General features: G+C 46.3%; 2 protein-coding genes and 1 non-coding gene across 4 annotated transcripts in view; 1 reads left to right on the forward strand and 2 right to left on the reverse strand.

Moving 5' to 3' along the window:
* The window catches only part of LOC119394219 (uncharacterized), a 273,711-nt gene that overhangs the window by 62,401 nt on the left and 185,815 nt on the right, over positions 1-25,495 (reverse strand). The window lies entirely within an intron of this gene.
* On the forward strand, positions 247-6,522 carry LOC119394221 (haloacid dehalogenase-like hydrolase domain-containing protein 2). Its single transcript, XM_037661509.2, has 6 exons — positions 247-431; positions 517-725; positions 2,004-2,088; positions 3,369-3,585; positions 6,193-6,256; positions 6,336-6,522. The coding sequence occupies exons 1-6, from the start codon at positions 268-270 to the stop codon at positions 6,437-6,439; spliced, it is 843 nt and encodes a 280-aa protein (XP_037517437.1). The 5' UTR covers positions 247-267; the 3' UTR covers positions 6,440-6,522.
* Trnam-cau (transfer RNA methionine (anticodon CAU)) lies at positions 5,555-5,626 on the reverse strand. The gene has a single exon. It is a non-coding gene; the product is annotated as a tRNA-Met (tRNA).

Genomic DNA, 25,495 nt, shown 5'->3' on the forward strand with positions numbered 1-25,495 from the left:
CGTAGCCTTTAAGATTTGTGGCTTGACCTCGGAGATGCTCGTTTTTGAGGGCACGACAACGTTGGGGCACAAGCTCGAACGTAAAATAAATAATTAACTAAGTGAAAATTATGTACTGCCAAAAATGCTTAAGCGAAAAGCAATAATTGGCTTATTAAAATTTTGTAAGAAATTTTTTTAGTCAGTAGTGTGATTTAAAGCCACCACGCGGATGCGAAAACGAAACCTGTGAAGCCACAGCATGGCTGCCTTGTTTGCAGCCTGGTTATGATACACTTTTGCAGGAACGTTTGCCCGCGCTTCTCACTGGTCTGTCGCTTATATTCAGTAATGACTTCAGCGAAACACGTTAAGACGGCCCTCATTGATTTGAGCGGCACGATACATGTTGACGACAAGATCATTCCAGGGGCCGTCGAAGCACTAGAAAGGTGAGCCGGTAACGGTGGCACCCGAAACTTCCTGTGAAGTTGTGTGCAGCGAATACTTTCAACGTAATGCGATTTTCTTTTCCAGGTTACGTGCTGCCGGGATCCAAATCCAATTCGTGACAAACACTACGAAGGAATCGCGGCGACGACTGCACGAGCGGTTGGTTAGTTTAGGTTTCAAGATTTCCTTGGACGAAATTTTCTCGTCCTTGACTGCTGCCAGGTCTTTCATTGAGGTGCGGAACCTGAGACCTCACCTTATGGTGTCTGAGGCTGCTATGGAAGAATTTCAAGGTACGCAAAGTGTTCTAGCCGGTCTGGCGCATGCAGGTTTTGTGATCGCAGGCTTGAAAGCTGGTGTGAATTGAGCCAGTGGCCTAAGTCATAACCAGCTGATGCATCACCAGAAGTACTTGATGCGCGGCTATCATTCGCAACGCGCTGTGCATGCATGTATATCGCTGTTGCTTTTGTTCCCGCATGTCCGTTTGAGCCTCATGGCAGCTGGTAATGGTAATGCAGTGGGCAACTGGCAATAGCACAGCATTGGCAATATTAGTGTAGTGTTTCTTTGACTGGCTCAAGACAGTGAGGCAGCTAACGTAAAGCAAGTGATGTATGTTCAGTGTAATGTGCGCATCAATTGCATAGGCAAATGCCGCCTAGTTTTAACATTTTACAGGCCTCGAGAGCTAGCTTTGCGGTTAGCTGCGGTGCGTGTATGTTCTTGTTGATATGTGCAGTATCTAAAGAATAGCCACATACAAGTAGACAATCACGTTATATGTTGACTCCACTGCTGTTGTTTGATGCGAAAGCTGTTATTACCAAAGGCTCATACACCAGTATGTTCTCACTAAATGTGCGACTTCACTTGTTAAAGATCTGCGTGGAAGTAAGGGCTGTTACTTGCCAAATGAAAAAAAATCATGTATGCTGTTTACGATGCGCTTATGTATTCCAATGCAAAAACTGGGAAGGCTGCTTGTATTACTTCTTTCTGTCTGTGAATTTGATGGTCGTGTCACAACTGCGCAGCACTGCGGTGACACTGTGGGAAAAGAAACAAGCAGTGGTTTCATGACTAAGGATGTCATTAGGGAGTTTTAGAAAGGGGGCCCCAGTCGTTTTGGCGCCCCAAAGAAATAGCGTCGAGGGCATTGTGCATGCGCGAGACTCAAACAGCGTTTGGGTTTTGCGTTGAGGACACGATTTCTTGAACTTAGCAGGAGCCCCAAAGCCTGCCCCAAAAGCTTTGCATCAAACAAACATGACGGCACCCACTGAAGTGACGGCTCTTGCCGAAGACTAGATTGAGTGACCTAGAATAGGGGGAGTGTCCAAAGTGCCACAGACCCTATTCGAAAACTCGTGCTTGACCCAAAGCGAGCACACACAAATGGGTTTGGGGCCCCAAACTGTTGGGCCCCTATTCGAAAACTCGCTATTCTTATGGTACTTTGGGGGGGGCTTTGTGTGCAACTTTTGTGGTTAGCTGTGCATTCGTGTCAAAAGCTGTGAGCGTTCCTTCATCATATGTGATGAAAAAAAGTAATGAGGGTTGTCTTCTAGGTATGGATACGAATGACCCCAATGCTGTACTGATTGGATTGGCACCAGAAAAATTCAACTATGCTCCTATGAATGAAGCATTTCGGTAATTATGTTCATTTACATACTGTTCGGCAGCAGCATGTGAAATGCTTGAGAGAAAGCATGGACTTTTGAAGTGTGGTACAGTGAACTCTCAATTGAGTGAACTCCAAGGGACCCAAGGAAATAGTTCACTTAACTGAAAGTTCACTAAACTGAATATTCACTAGAATATGGAACAGCATTGGGCACAACAGACATTAGAGTCAAAAGTGTGAAATGCAATTTATTTTGAAAATAAATCTGCAATTTTCATTTGGACTGGTGCCCTTAAAGGCCAACTCCGGCGATTTTTTGGCCATGTCAAAGTAATGGTGCTTTTATGTTCCTGAGAGGTTACTGTTACGGGCCCGATAGCAGAAATACTCGGCAAATTGGAGAATAATTTTAAATAAGCAAAAAAGCGCAACACCGAAACCGAAACCCAACCGAGTGTACTGTCTACGTATGACGTAGACGTTGTTACGAACGAACCGGAAGTCGTGCAAGGCATGCCGGTCACACCGGCGCGGAGTGCGAAAACTGTGGCAGCCGGGACGACCAGCGAAGCGCCGGCCAAACCAACGCTGTCTGTCGCCTTGTGCACAGCAGACGCTCGCTGTAGCGGCCTAAGCGCCGAAGTTAGCGGTGCCCTCGGCTGCGTCACTTCCGCCGCCTTGCCAACACTGACGTCACAGACGCAATGTTGCCAATAATTGTGGGAAGCCAGGAGGGAGTTTGCAGACGATCTCTAAAAATCATTTGCAAACAATCTGCGCATGTCTCAAGCCTGTAATTTGACATAAATGACGGAAACGTGCAAAGGAACGTACCCAGCGATTTTCACTGAGATCCATCGACCTCGAAAAATCGCCGGAGTTGGCCTTTAAAGCGCAAGAAGAGACAAAGCTTTCCAGAGAGTCTACGTTTCTGTGCACTGCCTCTGGCATAGCTTGTTGCTGAGACACGAAGTCTCGCAACTTTCTAACATACTCTACCGCCTCGACTAGAGTTACAGGATTTGAACCTGCCGCCGATGGATGGGCGATTTAGTGGCGGCTCGCATCGGCTATGCCAGTGCTGCAGTGCACAAACTTCGTTGAATTGATTTAAAAAATGAGCCTGGGTCCGCGGATCAAGTTCGTTCAACTGAAAAATTCACTATTCTGAAATTCGTTTAACTGAAAGATTTTTGCATAGAGTGCATAAGAAAATCGCCGGGGATTTTCTAAAAGTTCGTTATTCTGAAATATTCGTTAAACCGACGTTCGTACAAGTGAGAGTTTACTGTATTATTCTTTACAGGTTAGTACTGGACGGAGCACTGCTTGTTGCAATCCACAAGGCACGCTACTACCGCACTAACGACGGCCTGGCCTTGGGACCGGGCCCATTTGTGAGGGCGTTGGAGTTTGCCACTGACAAGACAGCCGAGATTGTAGGCAAACCTGACAAGACTTTCTTCCTGACTGCTCTCAGACAGCTCCATGCTCGACCAGAAGACACTGTTATGATTGGTGATGTATGTTTAATTATCTGTTTCATGGAATATGCTAGTTGCTGTTAGATGGCCACATGAGCTGGTGGAATGAACATGCATGTCTCCACGCTCACAAACATTCGATATAAAAGAGCTTCAACATTCATTAAAGGGCCCCTGAACCACCCTTCTTCAAAGTCTCGAACGTTTTGGAACGAGTAAAGTGCCTCCCAGTAGTGTATTAGCAAAAATTTTTTTTTAAATGACCTACTACAAGTAGAGTTAATACAAGAGCTACATTTCCCTTTCCCATCCAAACCTTATGAGTAGCACATCATAGCCACTGCTGCTTTCACACCATAAAGCTCAACATAACCAACTAACCTTTACCATCTATTTCCAAGTCACTCCATTCTTAAGGTGCAAGACAACATCATTGGCTACGACATTGTTTCATTTCTGCTGAACGCATGTGGCCATGTGTAAGCAGATGACGCTCATTTTCTCTCCGAAGTCCGCATTCTGATCAACATTTGAAGCTCATATTTTTCAACTACTACAGCCTGTTTAGGTAACAGAGTCAGTTTATATACACATTAACTACGGGAAGGAGTACACTTATGCAAACATCCTGCTTGGAGATGAAATTTTTATCGGCCAGTGTCAACTTTCTATGGAAATCTACTCTCTGATGTTGGCGGACAGCCTCTAGCGACCGCCCCACTGCATGCTGTGTTTGAAAAAGTGGCGTTTCAAACTTTGCACTTGACTGGCAAACTCCCCACACTGCACAAAACTTCAAAATTTGGTTTAAGACGTTTATAGTTCTGTCCTTTATCCGTGAATTGTGTCTTCTCATCCAGCCTGATAGGTGGTTCAGGGCCTCTTTGAGTATGTAAGTAAACGTAATTGTCAGAGCTTAAGAATTTTTTAAAGGTGTTCGTGCTTTTAGTTCTGATAAGTTTTCCAGAGTGGAATTCACATAAAAAGGGTGTGATTTTCCTATAACTAGTAATATTACAAAGCAAAGAAAACTGGCCTTCATTGCACACACATGGTATTGTACATGGAGTAATGCTACTGTATTGTACATCAAAGCAATATGTAATACTTGGACGTACGGCACATGGCTGATCTGCAATTAGTGATACGGATATGTAATAAAATTACGTAGGAAATCCACAGTTATGTGGTACAGCAAGCCTTTACTTTATTCAAGTGGAGTACAGCTGAGCGGAAGAAAAAAAATTCAAAAACACAGGACGATTGCTGACCAGCATGCTTTGTGCAACAAGCACAATATAGTGAACATGTTCTTAAGTCTCGTGTCTTGGTCTCAGTTGTGCTGCATTTTGACCGAATGTGAACTGCGAAGATATGGCTGAATTGAACTCATGGTTGCTCACGAGGGATGTGATTACAAATTTCATTTAATTATGAAAATGATAGTGCTCTGCACGAAAAGAAAGACAGCATGTCCAAACACTGCGTATGCTGTTGCACGCGAAGACCGTCTTTTGACCATTTGCTCGATTTAATTCCAGGTTCATTATTGAGCCATCTCAGTCATGCGTGCTCATACACACATGCATGCACACCCATAAGAATGTGCACAGTTCTGCAGACTCGACAGGGGAATACTGTGCATTGTCCTAGCACCCCTGTAATGCCTGTACCCTTCCTGCAAAAACACCAGCTTTCAAGCTATTTACAGTGTCTCATTTGTGCTCGGCATTTCAGTTTGTGAGATGTGAGCCCACAGGTCCTGCCTGTGTGCATATTGTGTTCGTTCTTTCAGTGCTTTTACAGCTTCTGAAATAGCTTACGAATGCTTCAAGGAACATTTCTTAGTTTTGAAGGAAAGAAGAAGACTTTTAAGGGCTCGTTTTCTTTGTTAGACACAATATTAATGAGACTGAACAGACAATAATGCCAAGGAAAGTATAGGAGATGTTATTTGTAGTAATCAGAATATAAATGTGAAGAAAGTAAAGTGGACGAAAAGATAACTTGCCGCCGGCAGGGACCGAACCTGCGACCTTCGAATAATGCGTCCGATGCTCTACCACTGAGCTACGGCGGCGGTCATCCTCCCGTCCACTTCGTGGGGTATATATGTGCATTTAAACCTAGGAGCGTTAGTCAGCGCCAATCGCAGCCATGGCGGCGAGTGTGGAACGCTCTTTTTTGTGCCTGTTGGTGTCACGTATTACGGGATCTTTTTACGAGCTGGCAGCTGACCAATAATCCCTCGCATACTACCCGAAGGCATCAAGTCTGCCAAAACGAGACCCTTGCTATGAATGAAGGAAAGAAGACTAGTATTGTGTCACTGAACAATCGTCACATGCATGATGGTTAACTAAATAAGTGTTACATGTAGGATGATATGAACTGAAATGTTTGTACATATTAAGGAGGACTCACTTGTTGAGAGCTTCGTTGTGTAAAACTCTTGGTGTGATGCTGTAGTTCTTTGTTGTTGCAAAAGGTACGAATTTTTCGGTAATGGTGAAGCGAACACATAAAAAATAAAGAACAATGTTTACCGCTCATCAAGTGCAGCAAATTATTTTTATGCTCACTTAGGCATTTCAGTTTGTGAGCTGCTGCATTTTTTTTGTCATATTTTCTTTTTTTGCTTCTAAGGATGTTCGTGATGACATTGACGGAGCTCAACAAGTTGGCATCCGGGGAATTCTAGTGCAAACAGGTATTTGTTGAGTTTTCTGCATGTCACAGCCATCTCTTCTGTGGACTATCTTGTTGCTTAACAATTTGACACATTGCAGGGAAATATATGGTTGGCGACGAGATCAAGATAGAAAATCGTCCCTGGGCCTTGGTCCCATCATTTGTCGATGCAGTGGACATGATACTAAAGTCAAAGAGGTAGAAATGATCTGTATATTAAGAGGCTTTTATGCCAGGAAAAGTGGCATCATATTGTGTAATAAAGCATTTCTGCATAAGTTTTTTATATGTGTTAAAGGCAGCACTCTTCTTTTACTTGCATCAGTACATTGTATTATTTCTAAGTTGTGATGTCAATATGTTCTGTGAGCACATGTTGTGACTTCTTTTTGCAATATTGAAACTGTTATACAGCAAGACTGATGTCTTCGACCTTCATGTCAGTTGCTTATAATGTGAAAAAAAAAAATCGTGGAGTGGACTCATAGGCGTGCGCAGAGGGGGGGCAGAGGGGCAGCCCCCCCCCCCCCCTTGTCACCTAAGAAGAGGGCGCCGGGATCAACCTTCGCCCCCCCCCCCCCCCCCGCCGAAGGGGAGCCCTGCGCACGCCTATGAGTGGACCGCAGTTTTTCTACCGTTGATTTTCATGGGTGTCAATTCTGTGGTATTTGGAGCAGCACTTTAACAACATATCTGTCGTTTTTCTGGCAAACCCTAGTGCCTTGGAGCACTGTAAATGCTTTATGCTGTAAGATGTGCACACATCCTGGATAGGATCCGTAAAGCTAACGTAAACTGCAGGGGCGTAGCCAGAAATTTTTTTCGGGGGGGGGGGGGGGTTCAGCCATACTTTATGTATGTTCGTGCGTGCGTTTGTATGTGTGCCTGCCTATATACGCAAGCAAAACTGAAGAATTTCGGGGGGGGGGGGGGTTGAACCCCCCCAACCCCCCCCTTGACTACGCCCCTGGTAAACTGTACTCTTTTGGGACATCCTGAAAGAAAGGTTCAGTTCAGGCCCAACTCTGATTTCAGTATGCAAATGTGTACATGTAAAATGCAGAATTTCTTTTCGGCAATCTCCCAATAGATGTAAGTTAAGTTTGTTGCATCTGAAAGCAAACAGTAAATTTTAGGGAGTTTAGCCAGCAGAATATCGACTTTAGGACCTGGAATTTATTTTGCAGAAGTTCATGGAAACTGTTAAATGTAAAAAAAAAAAATCAAACGTGAAGTTTACAAATTCATGCCTTCACCAAAAGTAGATGCCACTTTTTTGCTAACTTCATTCATTAGATCTTATGAAGCAGACAAGTGTGATATATAAATTTAGAGCTTTCATGAAATTAGTACAATGTGTATCTAGATTTTTAATTATTCCTGCTTTCAAAATTACCTTTATTCTTCGATTAATTTATTGTTTTAAAAAGGAATGTATCAATTTTGTCGGGTTTAAATGTATTATTAGCTGTAATTTACAGAACTGTGATGTAATTTCTTTATTGCTGAGCAAAAGTAAATTGTTAGCCTTAGTTCTTTTTTTTTTTTAAGTCTTACAATTCTCGACTATCTCTGTTAAAAAAAACTGACGGCCTGAAACTTCATAATGTGGCTGTACTTGTGAACTTTTTTTAATAGGTAACGAACCCTCAAGTTTCGTGAACAAATACGTTTCCGATATAAAGCTTCCTCTTAATAATTGACGAAGGAAGTAAACTTTTTCAGTTTCCTCCGTTCATTCGTGCACAACACAAATAGGCAATCGGTTGAATGCAGACTTCTTTTACAGCCAAAGCTGTTATGGGATCATAACAGTGCCGTAGTTGTCCGGCGCCGCCGATTTCCGTAACCTCTATCGCGCAAATGAAATTAGAAAAACTATCCGCGATCGGATGGGATTTGAACCCTGGGTCCTCTGTGTGCCAGTCCTGTATTCTACCACAGAGCCACGCTTGTGCTTAAAAACTCCTTTGCAAAAAGACGCTATAGAGGCGTCATGTCAGGCAAGGAATCGCGTTAGGGTTCCCCATAAGGGGGGGGGGGGGGCAAAAGTTCATCTCAGCGCCCCCCCCTTCCTACTAAGTCAATGTATGGGGCAGATTTTGCGCCCCCCCCCCCCTCGTAGGTGACTAGAAGGGTCAATGTACGGGGCAGATTTTGCGCCCCCCCTCTCAGGTGACTAGGGGGGGGGGCGGCCGCCCCCCCTGTGCGCACGCCTGTGGGCAGAAGAGTAAAACAACAACCAGGCATCACACAATGCTAACTGCGGAACGAGTGTGTGGTTTAAAGCTTCCCACCCACTACAAAGTGCTCAGCCATAATTCTTCATCGTCATCAGCCACATGCAGCATCAACAAAGCGCACATATAATGCCTTACAGATATGTAGCGGGTACCTCGCTTATCGGCAGAAAGACGAAGAATTGCATAGTGGGTGCTTCCCTACTTCACAGAAATTATGATTTATGGTGTAGTGGATACCTTGCATGTGTACTTGTATTAGCTGCCCCAAGAGGGTTTAGAACGGGCTCTAAAAAGGCCGCTCTTCCAGCTTTCGCTGTGACTGCTGCAAGTTACGCGCAGGCCTGGCGTTTTTTTTTTTAACCCATTTGTTACGACAGGATATGTAGTAATGAAACTAATAAGGGGTGCAACAAAAAAAAAAAGCTGCACCAATTTGACACAATTCCTTATTTTTGCGCCAAGCTTAGCCAAAGCCGTGAGATTTGTTGAAATTGCACCACGCTGCGCCAATGTGCCCGACCAGCCTCAAAATAGAATTCTAAAAGTTGCGCTAGTTATAGCAAGAAATGCAGGCCGCCGTGACCACCTGCAGTTTGGGCGTCGTCATCCAATCCAATCCAGAAGCGCAAACCCTAGCCCTAACCCCACCGCGGAAAAAAATAAAAGAAAGGACAGCGGTTTTAACATGTCCTGGTCTTGTTCTATCGCGCGCAGAACGCTTTTTAAGCCACTTTCGCCGCAGTACACTTGTACCTTGCGGAAAAGCGTACTAAGATTTAGAAGGGTCTATTGGTACAAGCTGGCACGGGACCACGGTGTAAGATATATATCTTACAACGTGCACGGGACACAGCACATTTTGTTCTTTCATTACTCGTGCGTGTACGTGTCGTGTGATTACGACTACAAGTATGATCGATGACGTCTAAAAAAGTAACTAGTAGTCATTCTGAGCTAGGTGTATGACGTTTCTGCGGCCCTGAGAAGCAATAAACAACGTTTGTTTGTTTGTTTTTCCTTCTGTTCTATGGCACGCGCCCCACTCGGGGGGATGGGCCAAGAATGCGTAGTTGAAACTTAAAATCTTATTCGAAGAATGTTAAATGGTTAAAAAAAAAGGAAGAGAAGAAATGGCAATAATAAGTACTACACCAAATTCAGACTTCAACAATTATGCTATTGAGCTCGTATTCCAGACAGCTGTATTAACCTGATCAGAACAATTTTGATGAGATTAGATAGATTTAACCGTATTTTAATGACGAGTATCTTTGAAGGCAAGTTTACAATGGTACACGTTTGGTGGTTTGCATGAAATTACACGCGGCATCGAAGGCATCCCTATGGCAGTATCCCAACCCTGAGGCTCCGAAGCTTAGTACGATTTCTTCAGTTAAGTTTAAGCCTATTTTTGAAAGCGGAGTAATGAGCAGTCGTGATCTAGCTAATATGTGAATATCTGCGACATGACAAAAAGTAATCTGCAATATTTTCTAATTCTCCGCAGAATTGACATAGGGGCGATATGGTCAAACCAGCTCTGTGTAAGTATAAGTTTAATGGGTGGTACACGGCATCAAAATCTGGTGATCGCAACTTCAGATTGTCTAAATTGGCTCCAATGAGACTTCCATAGGAAGTTTAGATGTTTGTATTCCGTCCACGTTGTTATTGATTCCATCCTATCATTGTGAATTGCCAATTTTCTGTATCTGATTGCGAGGAAATATTCTACCTCTGGAAGAACCTGGATTATTGGGAGATCTAGCGATGCGCGCGCTAAAGCGTCGGTCATTTCATTTAATTTTAAGCCACGGTGACCTAGGACCCACACTAATTTTAGGTGCTTCAGCTGAGACGGAACTAAAGATCGAAACGTCTTGAGGGCGCGAGAGTTATGTGAAGCTGTAAGAGCTGTGCATACGGAGAGCGAATCAGTCATTATGACCGCCCTGATCTCGTCTGTCGGGAGTTTTCGCAGTGCCGTGATGACGGCCATGAGCTCAGCTTCGTAAACCGGAGTAAAATCAACGTAATATGCCATTTTTCTTTTTTCTTTGCAGCACCTGTCAAATGATTTGACAGGCGCTGCCAATGGTAATATGGACTTCGTCATTGCTTGCACAGTGGGTTGGTTAAACACACTGCTTTTAATGAAATAGCCGTGCTCATGTGCACTGTGCAAAGGTCGGCCGAGGAATTGTTTGAACGTATTTTTGTTTATTAAAAGTAAGCCTTCTTTCTTAGATAAACTGCTCCAAATTTGGGATTTCGTGCTAAGAAATGAGGTATTTTTTTCCCGCAACCTGCTCCAAATTTAGGTTTTTGTGCTCCAAAAGCACCATTTCGCTGCTCCGAAAATTGCTCCAAAGCCTATACTGGCTGTTGCATCCCTGGACTATGCGTCTGCCAATCATCGTGCAACCTTAAAAGTGTTATTTGGCGTGTCATAATGAAAGCTGCATCCAGCTAGCGCACATTTTCTCCGCGATTAATATGGCAGAAAGCACGCAAAGATAACCATAGGCACCCGGCACTGACCAGAGGGCGCGATGGAGCTCTTATCGAACGCCTAAGTGTTGAGGGCACCAGCCGCCAGGGATACCAAGAAAATGAAACGCTCGCTGGACACATCGACGCGCTCAAGTGTCTCCCTTTTGGGCGCCTCTTTCAACCAACGCTTCCTACGTGCGTTCGTAATAACCTCAGGGATGTTGCCACCGCCTTCAATGCAGCACAAACGCGTTTAGAACGCGCTCTTTTCAGGCTGTGCCAAGGCAGCACAAACGCTACAAACGCGTTTCAAACGCACTGCATTGAGGCGGTGGCAAGTCACGTTCAAGTCAAGGAGCGTTTCTGAACATGGAGGATGCGGAGGATAGACACTCGATTTTGCTGCGTCTACTCGCTAGGCTGTGTTTTCTGGCGCTACCATCGTATTACACCTTTCTTGCACTCGACAGTCAGGCATGTCAAGCAGTTTGTCGAGTGCAAGAAAGGTGTAATTTATTCCCTGCCGTTATCGTGTGGGAAAGAGTACGTGGGACAAACCGGACGATGCATAAACCATAGACTAAGAGAGCAACATGACAATGTCGCACGCGTAGCCACTTGTGGTCACGTTGCCAAACACTGCAGAGATTGTCGATCTGACGAAAGTGACAGCGAACCATGTGAACCGATGTACAGGGACAGCAAAGTAATAGGCAAGCATCGTGATGCTCTAACAAGAGAAATACAGGAGGCACATGTGATAGCGGAGTTGCAAGATAAGTGTATAAGCGCACCCTCAGTAGCATTGTCCCAAAAAGAAATCAAATATCTTGACTGTGAAGTTTGACGCATGTCTGTTTTCTCCCGGCACTACAGTCCCTTCCGCGCATGTTTCTTGCCCGTTTCTCCTCGCCACCAGTGGTATAAAAGACTGGCTGTTTTCAATAAAATATCAGTTGTCAGTCAGCGCTCCGTGTGTCTTGTGTTCCTTACTGTGTTGTCGTCTTGCGCTGTGAAATATGGAAGCTAGAAACCAACTCGCCCAACAAGCTCGTCAAGAGGGCCATAGCTTCCTCATGCTTCACATTGGCAGTCAGAAGATCATGTGACCACAAGGTCAATGATAGTATCGTGCAACAAGCAAAGAAGCTTAAGAACAGCGGATACCCGGCATCTTTAATAGCTTCTGTCGCTGAAAAGACCCTAAAAACATTGCTTGGCAGTAAGAAGGCACCAAAAGAAAACGAGCAAACTAGGAACATATGTGTCGTTCCATATATGCACAAGACTTCCCATGCTCTCAAAAAGATTGGGGAAAAGCATGGCGCTAGAGTTGTTTTCTCTGCCCCTTTGAAGCTTAAAGGCCTTTGCAAACAAGTTAATGATTCCCCCGATACTACGCTCGTGAAAAAATGCACCATCAAACATGTTAACAAATATTTAGAATGTGACGAGGGCGTAGTCTACAAAATTCCGTTCACGTGCGGAAAATGCTATATTGGGCAGACTGGGCGTTGCATAAACACAAGATTAAGAGAACATAGGTACGCCACAGAAATGCTGCAGTCACCAGGGCACTTAGCTACTCATTGCGCAAGATGCGGATGTGATCCCATTTTTAACCAAACGCAGACGTTGGCACATTGCAGGTCTAAAAGAACACGCGAAATCATGGAGGCATTTTTCATGTTTAAATCACACAATCACGTGAGCTCTGCATCTATTGCCCTCAGTGAGGCAGCATTTAACTTTATTGACAACCGCCAGATTAGTTAGGAATACACATGCGGAGCATGATAGCACCAAAATGACCTCATTCGATGAACAACACGTTGCAATATAGTCCTTGTTATCTTCAGTGTTTTTTTTGTGTATATCTTTGACGTGCTTTTGCGAAAATAAACAGTTGAAAGTTTGCGCACCACTTGTCCTGTCCCCTGTTACGTTTCTCGTCTGTGCTTCATTCAGCGCATTTACATAGCTATGCCATACCAACTAGCCCAAATTGAAGCTTTGCTGAAGTATCTTAAGATACAATTGGAATGTATCGTATCGGATACAATCAGTGTTGTAGTATCTTGTATCTGTATCTCAAATACTTCTTGCCTGTGTATCCTGTATCGTATCGCGATACAATTTCAAAGTGTCTTTGCCCAGCCCTGGTTGAGTCTTAATACGGTGAAGGACATTGAAAACATAAGGTGGGGGATGGAACGCGCTAATTAAAAAAATGGCTGAGGTTTAACTCTTGTAAACCTAGCTTTCACGAGCGAAAGGTACGTTTGTCTTTGTTTTGCAAAAGCTATGCACACAGTGTTTCATTAAACCTTCGCCTGGTCACCTGGTACCGCAGCGACGAGGTTCAGAGCGAGCGCAGCTGCAAAGCCTCTCCGCTGCGGATCACGTGGCGTGACGTCACACCTGCCACACTTGCGCTTCGGTTGTTCAAGGCCATTGCGACGCGATGAATGACTGGGGAGACATGGCGTAGTAGAGCTTTCGCTCTGGAAGTATTACAGCACCATTCCACTTTGTGATGACAGATGACCAGCGAAGCTGTAGTCATAGGCGTGCGCACAGGGGGGGGGGGAGGCCACCCTCCCTAATCACCTAAGAGGGGGGGCGCAAAATCTGCCCCGTACATTGACCCTTCTAGTCACCTAAGAGGGGGGGGGGGGCGCACAATCTGCACCATACATTGACTTAGTAGGGGGGGCGCTGCGATGAACCTTTGCCCCCCCCCCCCTTATGGGCAACCCTGCGCACGCCTATGGCTGTAGTTGATCACAGACGGTCATGCAGAACGCGCCACACCACACAGGATTAGTGTTTGCCGGACGTCGACTGGCTTCCCATTCGCGCTCTACGTCTCGAGCGTGTTTCGCCTCCGCGTTTTCACCGTTAAGTCTGGCTTGTCGCATGGGTCTGACGTTTTGTTGCCTTCATCGACACGCTACTCTTCAGATGCCCCACTCATACGTGGCCACTCCATAGCGTGCGCAGACCAAGACTACAGTACACCAATGGGCAACTGACGTCTTAAATGGATAACATTGACGTCATTCCGCGCCAATAGGAGCATACATTCATGCATACACGCCGCTTCGTTGTGCGTCTGGGCGCTTTCTCTCTCTTCGAACGCACCTCTCTGACGGGGCTGCACGGACCAGTGGCGTAGGCAGAAATTAATTTCGGTGGGGGCACGTCCTTAACCCGAAGTGGGGACCGCGCAGGCAAGCGTAGTCAAGGGTCGTTTCTTACGCTATGTCCCACGGCAGAAAGAGAGAGAGAGAGAGAAGGAATGTAGGAAAGGCAGGAAGGTTAACCAGACTATGCGTCCAGTTTGCTACCCTACACATGGGGAGGGGAAATAAGGGAGTAAAAAAAGAGAGAGAGAGAAGGATAGACAAAGTTCAATGATCTTGAGCGCAGCTTTTTTGAGCGGCCGCCTGTGAAACTCGGCAGGGCAGAAAGAAATTTCGGGAGTGGCATGGGCCTGGTGTGCCACCCCATGGCTACGCCGCTTGCACGGACACGGCTTTTCCCCCATATCTGAGTCATAAACAGCTTCGCTGTGGAATATACACATACAGATACATTGCACATGTTGGAATCTACGTGAAGTGAAGCTTTATAGTCAAATGCTGTGTGGATATGTATGCAATTGTGTTGAACTTTCATCCTTGTGCATGCAGGGTGATACTTAATTCAATGTTTCTGCTTATTCTTTATTCAGACATTTCCAAAAATACATCTTCATCAACGCTGCACACCTGCTCGAATGACAGTCCATTCCACTGAGCGATACTTCTAAAAAAATAAGAATTGGCACACAGCCATTCGTCAGAATGGTCACATTTTATTTTATACAATCTTTGTGCACCGCACCTCTTAGATCTTCTATGCATTGATGTCATGTGGAGAAATGCAATGTATGACATGCTTGTCGAAGGAAAAACTGTGCTGGCGCCTCTTGTATTACATCGGCACTTCTGGAAGATTGGCTAATAACGGACGCACAGCCGGTGGCGCGTGCCGAACGTCTAAATAAAGAAACATCTGTAAGGAAAAAATAAATCATTTAGTATAACGCTCACTACCATGGAGTGATCGTTGTGCTTTGGAAATGAATCGACATTATGTGTGTTATCAGAAAGGAAACATTGCCTTCTTATGTACTGAAAGGAAAAAACAAACAAACAAGAGGAAACGCAGAGGAGGCACATGAAAAAAAAAAGCAATATAGCGGCTTTCCATGCCTTGATGGTAAGCAGGATTTATATTCCTGGGCTTAGCGGCTGTACGGGCACGATGTCAGTGTTTGTGCTGGCTGGCGTTGATCGTGAGCTGTGTGTTTTGCGTTATGGTCAGCCTGCATTGACCAAACAGTTGCTAAGTGATGTATTGAGCAGAGTACTTTCAAATAGTTTTTAGTGTTGCTGATGTCCTGATTGGCACGCAGGATTGGAACGCAGAACCTGTTTTTTTTTTTCTCAATGATAAAAATTATGCAGGCCCTTGCAGACATTACTAATATCGATGACGTCACAGTGAGTCGGTGCGAAAACTGCAATATAGTGTCACCACTTGTATTTTAATTTAGTGCGTTTTCCGGCTCAGCAAGCGCCTTCTTGTGGCACGCAGGCACATAGCGATTTCTGCACAACACGCGCTGCACGTAAAATATGCTGAAAATAATTTTGTATAGGCCGTAGTGACTGAATCAGATGTTGTAAACGCATTAGTAGCGTTTTTTTTATCGCTTGTCTTGTAAAGGGCACTGTGCATAGTTATATTTGGTGCAGTTCTGCAAGGTTCTGGGCTGTGAACCACATGTAAATTTTTTTAGCAATATGGAATTTTTAGAAATTGTGCTGTGAGCCTGTGACAGGTGGTCCTTGAACTCGACTACTCGAAGTGGCGTACATTAAACGGGAAATCCAAGCATGTAATTGTCTAATGAACGAAAATTGCAAATTACAATTGACAAATTGTAGCTGGTGAGTTTGCAAGATGTACTTCTTTGGAGTGAAATCGGAATGAAATGAATGTAGCAGTTTCAACTAAACGTCGTTTTGGGCACTAAAGAATAAAAGTAACTACAACGCCCATATAAGTTCATTTCACACTTAGGGAATCACCTCAAAACTGGTGTCACCGTGGAAATTCGTGCTAATTGAGTGCATATGCCTCGCAATTTCACAGGCTACAAATGGATGAGTTGCATTGTGAGCCCTAAAGTAATTAGAAATTGAATTAATTTTGGTCAATTAGCGAAATACGTGCTGGGATTCCATGCGCAATGTGCGCTGCTTAGAGTAATCGGGCTTAAGGATTACAATTACGGTATTTGTGACAGGCAATTTTTAAGAATTCTGAATTGCTTGAAAAAATTGGCCGCGTATCTGCGTGCTTCGCTGCAAATGTCGTCGAAAGACGATAGTCCTTTGCCATTTATGTTTTGCCCTGCCTCAGACAGCGCCTCCTCTATATGTTGAATCGGCAGTATCTGGCCGGCATTGATAAAATAGAGGAGGCGCTGCGTGAGATATGGACTCCATCTGGAAACATGAGCTTGTGCAGAACCCAGGGCCACGGCCAGGTGGCAGCATCATATCGTCGGCAGAGGGGTTAGCGCCGCATTTTCAGCGCAGTCTAAGAAACACTACGGTCTTTAGAATTACGTACCTATGTATTTTCTAGTAAACGAACACACGACCTAATACTTACGTATTGATGTTGCGCCTCAGATGTGCGTAATATTTTCTTTTTGATCGACAATGTTCACAAGTATGAACGCAGCTACCAGTTCAAGATGGCTGGGCGTTCAGCAAGTGCTTAAACTTTGGCTGGGTGGCTGAATCGTGTGACAGACAGACAGAAAGACAGAGAGCAAAATTTATGCGTTCAACTATCCCAAAAAAGACTATCGTCTTTAAAAAAAACACTCTTCACAGCCGGGCGGCGGGCGCTCAGCTTACATAAGCACTAAGGGTACCATCGTGCAGGATTTCTTGAAATCTGTTAGAAGCTCATTCTGCTGTAAATGTTAAAACAAAAAAGCTACGCTTTAACGCAGCACATGAACGAATGTGAGGGGGCCGATCTTGCAGCATTTAAGTGATTTAGAAACGCTATCGGTTTTAAATCGCAAGAGATCTGTTTTCTTTTATTTTCAGTAACTCGGCAAGCTCATTCATGGGGGGATTTAATTTATTTTACAAATGCTGTATGAAAGGCTATAAGCTTCAGCTAACATAGAGGTATTCAGTTAAAATAAGGAGGTGTGCTTAGCGCAGTTGCTCATCGGAAATGCTTTTAGTGTGCATACATTTTTTAGCACAATAAATCGTTTAAAAAACGAATGCAGGCTTTAATGCTGCGGGAATCACTAGGACTAACTTTGGAGTGCAAATGAGATATTTCCACATTTGCGAATCTTAATAATTCACACGGGTAGGATGCCGACGGGATAGTTTTATTACGCTGGCAGAATAAGTAATTGTGCAGCCCCTCCTACGAACGTAAAACACTTTATTTCCTTTTTAAATTTTATTAACTGTGTGTTCTGTCTGATATGTTCGTTGCCCGTACCATGGCCTCCGAGATGGCGGACGCGCGGCGGGTTTTTCTCCGGCCGTCCCAATCGCACGGAGAGAGCGTATTTCCCGAGGTGGGCGTGGCGCGCTCTTTTCTCCGCACCGCGGCGCTCTTTCTTGGGATCGGAAACGCTGCCGCGCTGTTGGCGCAGCTTGCATGTGGCGAGGAAAAAATGGTTTTGCGCTTTTATTAACCTCGCGCTGATTTGGAAATGTCTGGTCAAGGTGTACGAGAGGCCAAGTAAATGCCGGGGCCTATCGATTCTCAAATGGGCTTTTTTTTTTTGCTGTAGATTTGCGCCGCCTTTATTAGAGCACTTAGAAAAACGATGCCTGTGCAAGAGATCCGCATGTGCTAGAAACCTACTATACTTCGAAATTTACGCTAGTGAAGGAGAAGAAAAAAAAAAAGAACCATGATGAGGCTGGGCGTGATTACGCCCGGGGCTCGCGCTCGCCCTGCCGCTAAAGACCGATCAGTCGTTGCCGGGCCTCCGTAAATTAAACGCGTTTTTCTTGTCGCCTATGTGTTCTCTGAGGGCTTTGGCCGACCACTGGCCCCGAGCCCACAGTAGATATTTTGATAATGTTGTAAGCTAGATTAAGGCCTGCGACGGAAGCAGTCCGTTTGGAAGCAGTATCGCAAAAAGCAGGTATCGGTGCTTGCTTCCTTTGTGCACTTTTTCCTTCGGTGTAACAACATACAGCGAAATGAAAACACACGTACAGCAGCACTCAAATTTTCCATTAGAGACACTTTGTTTATATTTCCTTTATTAACAACTTGCAGGCACTTCCTTCTATACGGAATGCTTTACAGGCATCCCAAGCTTCTTTTTGCTATTCGACTTGCAGAAGGGTACGCAGCAGTATGCCATATTCCTGAAATTAAAGAGAAGACACAGGACCTCACAGCATTTTCTCTAGCAACTGCAACAACAACAACAAAAAAAAAAGACAGCACTGGCAGAGTGTCAGTTATATAGCCGTAAGTAGTCTGCAACTTCAATTAATAAATCACTGCTATTGAATCGAACATTAATTTCCACTTCCACGCCAAAATTTTGTCTTCTTTACGCAGAACGCCAGCGACACAAGCACGCAAGATAAAAAACCGCGCTAACGCCGCAGCATGAGCGCGTTACAAAGAAATAAGGTCGAGCGCACGATGGAGCGGAACGCTAACTGAGCCGACCAAACTCGGCATCAGCAGTCGTCATGCTCTCTCCTCGCGATGTCGCCGGCGCCATCAAGTCTGGCGCGACAGCCGCGCTCGCATAGCGCACAATGCCTCGCACTCGCCCACGAGGCTTCCCCAGTTTCCCTTTCCAACTATGTACCTCCCGTCGCGCCGCAGGAGACAGGGAGGAGGTTGCAGCGGTCGCCATACGTCTAGACCGTGGTCTAGACTGAAAGTCGCCGGTTCTGCGACGACCACGGACTGGTTACAGGCGCGTTTTGTTCATTTATGATCGATTGATCGATTTGGATGCAGTCGAGAGCACAGTAAATGAACACGATGCTGATATTGCCATTGTGCTAACAAAATTAAGTAAAATCCGGATGACGAAAAAGGAGGCGATAACAACTCGGGCACTTTCACTGTGAACGACGTGTGGAGTAAATGTAGGTCGGCTAATCGAAGACTTCAACAATATTCCGGCAAAATTACTTATCATCTTACTTCAGTGTCATCCACAGGGCACTCAGTTATCTAGAGCGTAACCGTGCTTCGGTTGACCAACTCATAAATATCCGTACGCGATCAAATAGTAAAACGATGTGTCACGATAGGAGGACAATATGATTCAACGACGAAAATTAGCCCAGTTTTCACCCATACAAGTCTCCAGAAAGGAAGAATGCTAGAACGCCCCTGTATATTTCTCAAATCAAGGTATTTCGCGCCGAGACAAAACGGACCGTAATGAAAAAAAAAAAAAAAAGGTAACACTACCACAGACGAATTGATACCTCCTTACAATAATTTATATCAGGAAAATTCAGCAGTTGCCGTGGTTTTCTCCGTAAATTGGACCAAAATAAATGCAGTAACAGAAAAAAATACTTGCCTTCAGTGCATCCAGAAGATCCTGGCGGCAATGCTTGCTCGTACGCAGAAAAAAAAAACATACGCACGCTGCAATCCCGCGCGCTCTGCTTTCTGCCGCGGTCTCCGCTGCCGCAGGAATCCCAAGTGAGTGCGCCATCCCGCGGTAGCCGGGCGCGCGACGCGACGTTCGTTTTATTTGCTGGGGAGCGCGGCGATTGGGACGGCCGGAGAGAAACCCGCCGCGCGCCCGTTATCTCGGAGGCCATGCCCGTACGTACATTCCCTCTGCACAAAAAAGACACTAGGATTATATTTCCTAACTTCATTAATGAAGCCGGGAATGGCTTTCAGAAAAATAGACCTAATAACCCCGTCTTGTTACATAAGAACGTATCAGCGGAAATCTTGATAGAAATATTCAGTATTAATTTATAGCAGGTATTCGACTGCATAAGTTTTATTTTTCAGAATCTCATCTGCTTGCCAGTCTCTATCGTCATATTTCTATAAAACAAATAAAGAGACCGGTCTTTGAATCTTAGGACGACGGACACACTTGCTGGGGCGCAAGCGAGTCGCATTTGTCGTTGCCGAGCGCCGGAGCTCTTTGTGGGAATGTGTCGTGAGCACATTTTTATTGCGTGTGGTATTTCATCCGCCGTCCGGGTTCGTTGTCTGACACGCGCCTCAATGCACTCTGGCAATACACATATCGGTGCCGTATATTTGCTCAAACATATTTTAGGCTGAACACTTTCACCGTTGCTGTGGCACTGTATGCGGTTGCCCCTTCTGCGGTAACATATTTTTGTTAAGAAATCAAATAGCCCAAACTAAAGGAAAGAAATGAAACGCCTTCCATGTGGTTGAAACTCGCCGTGTGTTATCGTGAGCAGTCTTTCGAGAAGCGTGTATAATATTTTTGTTGTAGTTGACTTGAAATGTTTGTATTGAACGAACACATTTCTAAGTATTACACTTGAGACAGATACGTCAACACTGTTTCTCAGTGCATTCGAAAATATCAGCAGAAATAATATGGGATTACGCACCCCACGGGCACCTTGAAGCAGCAGTTACAAACAGTTCCATGCATAGGCGTGCTCAGGGTACCCGTCAGGAAGGGGGGGGGGGCGGGGGGCGGAGGTTCGTCGCAGCGCCCACCTCCCAATTATGTCATTGTATGGCGCTGACATTCCCCCCCCCCCCCCCCCCCGAGTCGCACCTCGCACCACCCCCTCCCTATTATGTCAGTGAGTTGGGCTGACTCCCCCCCCCCTCTTAGGTGAATAGGGGGGGGGGGGGGCCCTGCCCCTCCTCCCCGCGTGCGCACGCGTATGGTTCCACGGACCTGTGGGGAAAGTTTGTCGACTACATCGGTCAGTGCACCAATGAAAGGCCAACTAAAATTTTTGACTTTACGTGGATGCTTGCTTTGCTTACGGGAACTCATCCACGGAACTTCGTGGTTCATGTACTGTTGGAGTGTATTGTGTTTAGTGATGTGGTGTGTTAGAGTGTGACATATTTCGTGACACTTCTGTCGCTTTTTTCATATTTTTTGTTTTGTTTGATAAGTGGCAAGGAGTAGCCAGCGCCTTCCTAAAGGCGGCAATCGCCCCTATTCATCATTTAAAGAAGGAAAAAAACAGCGACTGCTTTATTAATCTCCATCATATTTAACGTTATACTGAAAGTTGCGTTTATGTGGCACGTGGGCCGCAATTCTAACCTGTTTTTTTTTTCTCAATGATAAAAATTATGCAGGCCCTTGCAGACATCATTAAAATCGATGACGTCACAGTGAGTTGGTGCGAAAACTTCAATATAGTGTCACCACTTGTATTTTAATTTAGTGCGTTTTCCGGCTCTGCAAGCGCCTTCTTGTGGCAAGAGCGCGTCTTTTGATATGTCTAAGGGTAATTCATCATAAGCTTTTTTTTTTCTTTAGCGTTGCTTTAACCTTGACACCTTAATTCCTGTTGCATACTGACACGGACATGTAGTGGGTATCTGGCTGTTGCGCGGCTAGTTTCGCCATTATTTGTGCGTGGCGAAGAGATCGCTGGTGGTAGAAAAAGACGAAGACGTGCTGCTCGATCGGAGCTGTTCCGCTGTTCGCCGTGTTTCTACTTGTTTTCCTTTATTTACCGTGACAAACTGGTGGAGGTGCTGGGTACAATCCTAATGCGCTAGTTGTAATTCAAGACACTTCAAGTTCCTGCCACCATTTCTACAATTCCGGAGGAAAGCCGGGCACTTCGCCATAGCCGCCGCTTGTTAGGACTACCGCCCGAATTTGGTCCCTTGAGCCCGGCAAGAATGTCCACCACAACGGCAAGCCAGACGCAAGAGAGCGATATAGACCGACCCGCATCCACCCCAAACGTCGTCTACGCAGCTCGCATCCCGAAGTCCTTTCATGGTGATGTGTTCGAGGACGTGGATGACTGGCTCGACCACTTCGACCGGGTCGCAGCAGCCAACGAGTGGAACGAGACCAAGAAACTGCGCTACGTCTACTTTGCACTTGAAGACTACGCTCGCACGTGGTATGAGAACCATGAGCCGTTTATCACCAACTGGCAAGAATTCCAGCGACAACTACGCGAAACATTCAGAAATCCAGAAAGAAAAGAGAAAGCCGAGCACGCTCTGCAGAGCCGGATTCAGAAGCCAAACGAAAGCGTGGCTATGTTTGTCGAGGACATGTCGCGCTTATTCAGACGCGCTGACCCAGGAATGGATGAGACAAAGAAGTTCGACTCCTAATGCGGGGTGTGAAGGAGCAACTTTTTGCTGAACTCATGCGCAAGCCCCCAACTACTGTCGATGAGTTCATCGCTGAAGCGACGACAATGGAGCGAGCACTCCAGCAACGCTCTCTGCAGTACGACCGCCAAGCTAATGTCGCCGCTTTGTCACCTTTCACCTGTGGACAGGATTTGGCAGCACTCAGAGAGCTTGTGCGGAGCGTTGTCCGCGAGGAACTCGAGAAGGTTCGCCCTACTCCTACTCAGCCGACGGTGACCGTACTGGGTGACATCATTCGAGATGAAATCAGGAACGTGACTCAACCATCGCTCCCCACGCGCGTGGAGGCTCCTGTTCTCTCTTATGCCGAAGCATTACGGAGTCCCCAACCTCCTGCAGCCCGTCGCCCGACCTCTAGTTTTCCGGGAACGCCACGTCCATTCGTTCCTGCAAATGCCTACGAGAACACCTTCCAGTACGACGTCCCGCGCGAAGTCACCCGGAAATCAAACGTATGGCGCACCTCGGACAACAGGCCACTTTGTTACCACTGCGGCGAAGCGGGCCACCTGTACCGCCAGTGTGCGTATCGTACCTTCAGGGATTTCACCCTAACGCGCGTCGACCAAGCAACGGGGAGCACCCACGCGAGATTGAGCAGTACCTGGCAGCAGCCATTTCCTCCTGCTCAAGGCCGCCAGTCACGCTCACCTTCTCCTCGGCGCCTCAGCTCACCTAATCGTTATGCCACGCTCTCTGGTTTTCGAAACAGGTCCCCAAGCCCTCGCCCACGTCAGGAAAACTGAGGACAGCGACCTCCGGGGGTAGGGCCGCTGTTCATCGTTCTGACAAACATCCTCCGTCACGACACGTTAACGACGCTGATTTCTCTACCACGCCATTCACTGATACCGACGCCGTACTTTCCGCCAATATTTCTGTAACCGTCGACAATCACCAGGCCACCGCTCTCGTGGATACCGGTGCCGATTACTCCGTTATGAGTGGCGACTTCGCGGCTGCTCTCCGAAAGGTGACGACACCATGGAGTGGTACCCAGCTCCGTACGGCGGGCCGCCATCTACTGACGCCGGTTGGCAGGTGCACTGCCCGAGTGCATATTGGTGCCTCGACCTTCATCGGGACTTTCGTCGTGTTGCGGGAATGCTCCAGGCAGGTTATCTTGGGATTAGACTTTCTTCGAGAATATGGGGCCATTATAAATCTCCGAGAGCTGCTGGTGACGTTTTCACGTAACGCAAACTCGCACGAATGCGAATCGCACATAATGGCGTTGCGTGTATCCGACGATTCAGTGACCATACCACCCCGTTCGACTGTGCTAGTTAACGTGGTGAGCGACATCAACCGAACCGCTTTCGGAGTTGTGGAAGGCAATGTGTCCGTGCTCTTATCGCGTCAAGTATGCGTCGCCCGCGGCCTCATGGAACTGACACAAGAGCCTGCTAAAATTCTACTGACAAATTTCAGTCATGAATACCAGCACTTCATGAGGCAGTGTGTCGTCGCTTACTTCGAAGAAATCAGCGACTCCAGAGCCAGCTTATCACTCGCCGAACTCTCTTCCGGTCCTTACGACGACAAGCAGTCCACGATTAAGATTGACGTGAACTCCGAACTATCGGCTTCACAGCAGGAGAGTCTTCGCTCCCTCCTGCTTTCCTTCAGTGACTGCTTTGCCACGACGCAAAAAATCAAGCAGACACTCGTTGTGAAGCACAGAATCATAACCGAGCCCAACGAAAGACCTATTCGACAACATGCTTATCGTGTTTCCCGAAGAGAACAAGACGCCATTCACGAACAAGTTCAACAAATGCTTGCTGACGACATCATTCAGCCATCTACGAGCCCATGGGCATCACCAGTTGTGTTGGTGAAAAAGAAAGATGGCACATTGCGCTTCTGTGTTGATTATCGCAAGCTGAACAACGTGACAAAGAAAGACGTCTATCCGCTTCCCCGCATCGACGACTCGCTCGACCGACTTCGACACGCCAGATACTTTTCATCCATGGATCTGCGCAGCGGTTATTGGCAAATTGAGGTCGATGAGCGTGACCGGGAAAAGACCGCATTCATTACTCCTGACGGGCTCTTTGAATTTAAGGTGCTTCCCTTTGGATTGTGTTCTGCTCCTGCGACTTTTCAACGAATGATGGACACAGTTTTGTCCGGTCTGAAGTGGCAATCGTGTCTTGTTTATTTAGATGACGTCGTCGTTTTTTCAAAGACTTTCGCGCAGCACCTTCAGCGTCTTCGGGCAGTACTTGATGCGCTCCGAACAGCTGGCCTGTCACTCAAGCCCGAAAAATGTCACTTCGGCTACGAGGAGCTCAAATGTCTCGGCCACGTAGTAAGCAGCGACGGAATTCGCCCAGATCCCGACAAAACGCGAGCTGTTGCTGCCTTCCCAACCCCAGCGAACAAACAAGACGTTCGCCGTTTTCTGGGACTTTGTGCGTACTACCGTCGCTTCGTCCCGAACTTTTCGAAGATAGCAGAACCCTTGCACCACCTCACAAGAGACAACGTCGCTTTTGTTTGGGACACAAAACAACGCCACGCTTTTTGCGAGCTGCAGCGACGCCTTCAGACGCCACCAGTATTAGGGCACTTTGACGAAAATGCAGACACTGAAGTGCACACAGACGCAAGCAATATTGGCCTCGGCGCCGTCCTTGTGCAGTGGCAAGAAGGTATCGAGCGAGTGATCGCCTACGCTAGCCGTACGTTATCATCGGCTGAATCTAACTATTCGACCACAGAAAAAGAATGTCTAGCTGTCGTGTGGGCCATAGCCAAGTTCCGACCGTATTTGTTTGTATGGGCGACCTTTCAAAGTAGTCACCGATCACCATTCTTTGTGCTGGCTTGCAGGCCTCAAAGACCTCTCAGGCCGCCTCGCCCGATGGAGTCTCCGCCTCCAAGAATTTGACGTTACGGTGGTTTATAAGTCGGGACGCAAGCACACCGACGCTGACTGCCTCTCACGCGCCCCAGTCGAGTCGACTCCTCCTGACCAAACTGACGACGAGAGTTTCCTCATGGCCGTCACAGCGTCTGACTTGGCCCAGAAACAGCGTGGTGACCTA

Source organism: Rhipicephalus sanguineus, chromosome 5, assembly GCF_013339695.2.
Source record: "Rhipicephalus sanguineus isolate Rsan-2018 chromosome 5, BIME_Rsan_1.4, whole genome shotgun sequence".
Classification (NCBI taxonomy): domain Eukaryota; kingdom Metazoa; phylum Arthropoda; class Arachnida; order Ixodida; family Ixodidae; genus Rhipicephalus; species Rhipicephalus sanguineus.

Bases quoted from the DNA above. Each gene is read 5' to 3' on its own strand.
- LOC119394221 (XM_037661509.2), top strand. From the start codon at position 268: ATGATACACTTTTGCAGGAACGTTTGCCCGCGCTTCTCACTGGTCTGT. The intron at 726-2,003 runs GTACGCAAAGTG...GTTGTCTTCTAG, and splicing joins TGCTATGGAAGAATTTCAAG to GTATGGATACGAATGACCCC. The intron at 6,257-6,335 runs GTATTTGTTGAG...GACACATTGCAG, and splicing joins GGGAATTCTAGTGCAAACAG to GGAAATATATGGTTGGCGAC.